This window comes from Sciurus carolinensis, chromosome 10, assembly GCF_902686445.1.
Source record: "Sciurus carolinensis chromosome 10, mSciCar1.2, whole genome shotgun sequence".
Lineage (NCBI taxonomy): Eukaryota > Metazoa > Chordata > Mammalia > Rodentia > Sciuridae > Sciurus > Sciurus carolinensis.
The window spans coordinates 133003384-133008636 of record NC_062222.1 but is presented as its reverse complement, the minus strand read 5'-3'; the positions used below and the strand labels follow the sequence as shown (position 1 = coordinate 133008636).

General features: G+C 36.3%; 1 protein-coding gene across 1 annotated transcript; it reads left to right on the top strand.

Annotated features, from left to right (window-relative positions):
• The first annotated feature begins 2714 nt into the window (after positions 1 to 2714).
• On the top strand, positions 2715 to 3125 carry LOC124994683 (cytochrome c, somatic-like). The gene has a single exon (XM_047566889.1). It carries the CDS (start codon positions 2715 to 2717, stop codon positions 3030 to 3032), a length of 318 nt encoding a protein of 105 aa, XP_047422845.1. The 3' UTR covers positions 3033 to 3125.
• Positions 3126 to 5253: the final 2128 nt, after the last annotated feature.

Below are 5253 nucleotides of genomic sequence, written 5' to 3'. Positions count from 1 at the left end.
GCACAGAGAGATGTATCCCATCATAGGTTTACTTCGTGGGTCTTCACATTTGGAAGTCTACAGTGGTAGCCGAAGGTCAGTTACGGCCCTAAGCCTGACTTCTCCCCGGTCTGTGACATGGGTTGTATAAGGACATCTGCCGGTTGAGCCAGCATGAGAATGGGCGGAGCCATGCGGTGAGCAATGGTGTGCTGGACCTTCGGAAGCTCATGGAGAGACGTCTCTGGCAAAGGGACAGTGTCTCTGGTGCAGGTGCCTGAGTGGTTTTCTCACGCTCAGAGCGGAGCTTCGCTCTCAACAGTATGGCAGGTTCACAACTAGCTCCATACTGAAACCTATGTGATAAGTTTGACGCACAGACATATTTTCTGCATCCTACCTTGCCTGAATACCACATGGGGAAAGGAAAAAAAAATATTTAAAATGCCCTTTGCATGAGGTTTTGCTCAAAAGAGCAACTTCCCTTACTTAGCCTCTACCTAACCAAGGCTTGTATTGCAAATACAAATTGTGGAGGTCCACAGGGCTTTTAGGATTTGATTTTATGCTTTCACTTTTAAATCCAAGCCAATTGTAGGAATTAAATGGCTGACTATCTTACTACCCTAATTTCTTAGCAAGTTCCTCCCTAAACACTGCAGCACAGGGAGGGAAAAGAGAATGCTCAGTTCTTCTTTACCTTGAGAATCTTTTCTAAGAATTTCAGGGTTCTCTCATTAGTTCATTCTAAACTGAGCCAAAAAGTACACTTTGGTCTGATGAAGATGTTCTGCATGCTCCTTTACAGCAGTAATTAATGGCCATGTCATTTTTTTCAGAACTTTTTTTATAATTCTATATTTTTGAGCTAATGGTTTATGGCGAATTCACATTTGATCCTGTTTGCCTGAATGAATGTATTTTTCTGATCAATCTTATTTTATCTAACTATAGAGATTTTGTACTCTGTCTTTGTTTAGGGGCCAGTTTTCAAGGGTTAGCTTTCAAATGCATTGGAAAAATTTCCTCTTACAATATCCTAAGAAGGACATAGACATGGTGATTTGGAGAATAAATATGATAGCCATTAAAGACCAATGCTTGGCCCCCTGAACCTTTGATTTCAGTGTATACCATTGCTGTTGGATTTTACACCTAGCATTTCCAACTGCACAGGCCTACCTTATTTTTAAGTCATAAGGTAAAAGTCTGATAAGCTCTATTTTAATTTCTAATAGTTTAAATCTAATAGAAGTTTTAATAAACATCTGGAGCATTGCCTCTTACCTGTGGAGATCTACCCATGAAGTGATACAAGGTTTCTGGTTCCTGCCTGTTATGTGTATGTGGGCACACCTGTGTATTGTTTTGTTCTATCTATATAAGAACTTGTGTCCATATACCAGGTACATGGTATCAAAAGGTGGAGTTGCAAATTGGTGCAGCCACTGCAGAAAACATTACTGAGATTCCTCAGAAAACTTCGAATGGACTCATCATCTGACCCAGCTATCCCACTCCTTGGTTAATACTCAAATGACTTAAAATCAGCATACTACAGTAAAGTAGTCACATCAATGTTTACAGCAGCTCCATTTACAATAGCTAGCTTGTGGAACCAACCTAGATACCCTTCAATAGATGAATGGATAAAGAAACTGTGGTATATATACACAGTGGAATATTATTCAGCCATAAAGAAGAATAAAAACATGGCATTTGCCGGTAAATGGATGGAGTTGGACAATATCATGTTGAGTGAAATAAGTCAATCCCATAAAGCCAAAGCCCAAATGTTTTATCTGATAAATGGATGATGATACATAACTGGGGGTGGTAAGGGAAAAATGGAGGAACATTGGATTATGTAGAGAGGAAAATGAGGGGAGGGAAGGGGGCAAGGGAAGGAAAGATAGTGGAATGAGACAAATATCATTATTGTAACTACGTTCATATATGAGTACACGAAAGGTGTGAATCTACATTGTGTACAACCATAGAAATGAAAATTTGTACCCCATTTGTGTACAATGAAACAAAATGCATTCTGTAAATATAAAAATAAATAAATAAATAAATTGACATATAGGTGACTAAACACTCATAAATTAAAAGTTAAATGAGAAATGAATCCAAATGCCTTTTATTCCTTGTGAATTAAAAGTTTATTTTAAATTAGGTAAACAGATGAAAATAAAGAAGTGTTTAAAAGTATTAACTCACAAATTTTTCCAGGTGGTCAGACAATGGAATGTTTGTTTCTATAAAATGTCTAGAATCGAATATCCATTACTTCTAGGATTTTTCTTCAACAAGAATGGCTAATACTGTTCACTACACTTGTCTGATATCTTGCTTTTTACAGTTAAAAATGAGTAAATTAGATTTAACATCGATGGGAATAATCTTCATAAATGTGTTTGTTAAGGAGACATTTGGTTAATTTACAAAATTAAAGTACTAAAACATCAACAACTAAATGTAAAATCAAGCATTCTTAACTTCTTAAATTCCAAAAGGTAATATATGTAAACATTATGTGTATTTTCATAAATTGGTAAACAGAAAAGGTTTAAGATTACTTTCTGTCTGTGTTTTCACTAAAACAGGATTACAAAGAGTTAAGATGTAATTTATATTCAAAGAGTATAAGAGGTTACAGTTGGAGAGAGTGGGACGTCTGGCTTCTGAGCGGGAAACTTCTTTGCACTAGCGACAAAAAAAACGAATTAAAAATGGGTGATGTTGAGAAAAGCAAGAAGATCTTTGTTCAGAAGTGTGCCCGGTGCCACACTGTAGAAAGGGGGGGCAAACACAAGACTGGGCCAAATCTCCACGGACTGTTTGGGCGGAAGACAGATCAGGCTGCTGGATTCTGTTACACAGATGCCAACAAGAACAAAGGCATCACCTGGGGAGAGGATACACTGATGGAGTATTTGGAGAATCCCAAAAAGTACATCCCTGGAACAAAAGTGATCTTTGCTGGCATTAAGAAAAAGGGAGAAAGGGCAGACTTAATAGCTTACCTCAAAAAAGCTACTAATGAGTAATAGCCACTGCCTTATTTATTACCAAACAAATGTCTCATGGCTTTTTTATGTGCACCATAATTTAAGTGATGTGATACACCAGAATTCAGATCATGAATGGCTGACAAAATTATTTTTGTTGGACAGTCCTGATATACGTAAAATTGACGTCGTTAAATTAATATTTTGGTTATACTCCCACTTCAGTAAATTCTATCACTTTCCCCTTTTTAAAGTTATGGTTAGACTTAATTAGTAATATTCAGTATTTCAAAAAAATGGTGAATGACATCTCAAAACTGGTTTATGTTTAGGTTTATATAACTAATTATGTGAATATGTTTAAATATGGGGGAAATCTCTTTACTCTCAGAACCAAGCATGATTCACATGTTTCAATTTGTGTTTCATAGCCTATTAAAGGCAATGGTTGAAGATAAGGAAGCAGTGCCTATATTTTTTTTGACCATGCCAATTTAATTAAAATTCCCTGTATATCAAATGCTGTCTTTTCCTTATGGAAAGGCATTTTAGTGTGACATATGTATAATATTAAATAAAGAATATTTAACACTTAAAAAAAAAAGAGATTACAGTTGGGTTTCAATTAAGATATTATGAAAACATGAAAGTATTTCATCTTATTAAAGTGGAGTGATTTGCCTAAATTCAAAAATAATTTAAGGGTTGTTTCACAATGTACATTTTAAAAAGGGTCAACAGCTAGAAAAGAGAAACAAGCAGGTTCTAAGTATGAAGTATATTTTAATGTGAAAAGTAGAAGGAAAAAGAAATGTTTCTGGATGAAAGTCTTCCTGTGGCAATGTAAAAATTGTAGAATATCTAAGTAAGTTGCAGAAGGTTTGTGGAGGGGAAATTGCAAAAAATTGTGTGTAACCAAGTTTGTTATATAATATTAGAACAAGCAGTTAAAGCTATTCAAGGACTCTCTTTTTTTTATTATTATTATTATTATTATTTTATTGTAAACAAATGGGATACATGTTGTTTCTCTGTCTGTATATGGCGTAAAGGCATACCATTTGTGTAATCATAAATTTACATAGGGTAATGATGTTTGATTCATTCCGCCATTTTTTCCCTTCCCTCTCTCCCCTCCCACCCCTCCCCTCCCTCTATACAATCCTTCCTTCCTCCATTCCTGCCCCCCTCCCTAAACCCAACTCCAACCCCAACACTAATCCTTACCACCCCCCATTATGTGTCATCATCCACTTATTAGCGATATCATTCTTCCTTTGGTTTTCTGAGATTGGCTTATCTCACTTAGCATGATATTCTCCAATATCATCCATTTGCCTGCAAATGCCATAATTTTATCATTCATTATGGCTGAGTAATATTCCATTGTATATATATACCACATTTTCTTTATCCATTCATCAATTGAAGGACATCTAGGTTGGTTCCACAATCTGGTTATTGTGAACTGAGCAGCTATGAACATTGATGTGGCTGTATCTCTGTAATATGCTGATTTTAAGTCCTTTGGGTATAGGCCAAGGAGTGGGATAGCTGGGTCAAATGGTGGTTCCATTCCAAGTTTTCTAAGGAATCTCCACACTGCTTTCCAGAGTGGCTGCACTAATTTGCAGCCCCACCAGCAATGTATGAGTGTACCTTTCTCCCCACATCCTTGCCAACACCTGTTGTTGCTTGTATTCTTGATAATCGCCATTCTAATTGGGGTGAGATGGAATCTTAGGGTGGTTTCGATTTGCATTTCTCTTATTACTAGAGATGTTGAACATTTTTCCATATGTTTGTTGATTGTTTGTATATCTTCTTCTGTGAAGTGTCTATTCATTTCTTTAGCCCATTTGTCAATTGGATTATTTAAATTCTTGGTGTAGAGTTTTTTGAGTTCTTTATAGATTCTGGAGATTAGCGCTCTAGCTGAAGTATGATTGGCAAAGATGTTCTCCCACTCTGTAGGCTCTTTCTTCGCATAGCTGATAGTTTCCTTTGCTGAGAGAAAGCTTTTTAATTTGAATCTATCCCAGTTATTAATTCTTGCTTTTATTTCTTGTGCTATGGGAGTCCTGTTGAGGAAGTCTGCTCCTAAGCCGACATGTTGAAGCTCTGGACCTACTTTTTCTTCTATAAGATGCAAGGTCTCTGGTCTGATTCCGAGATCCATTATCCATTTTGAGTTTAGTTTCGTGCATGGTGAGAGATATGGGTTTAGTTTCATTCTGTTGCATATGGATTTCCAATTCTC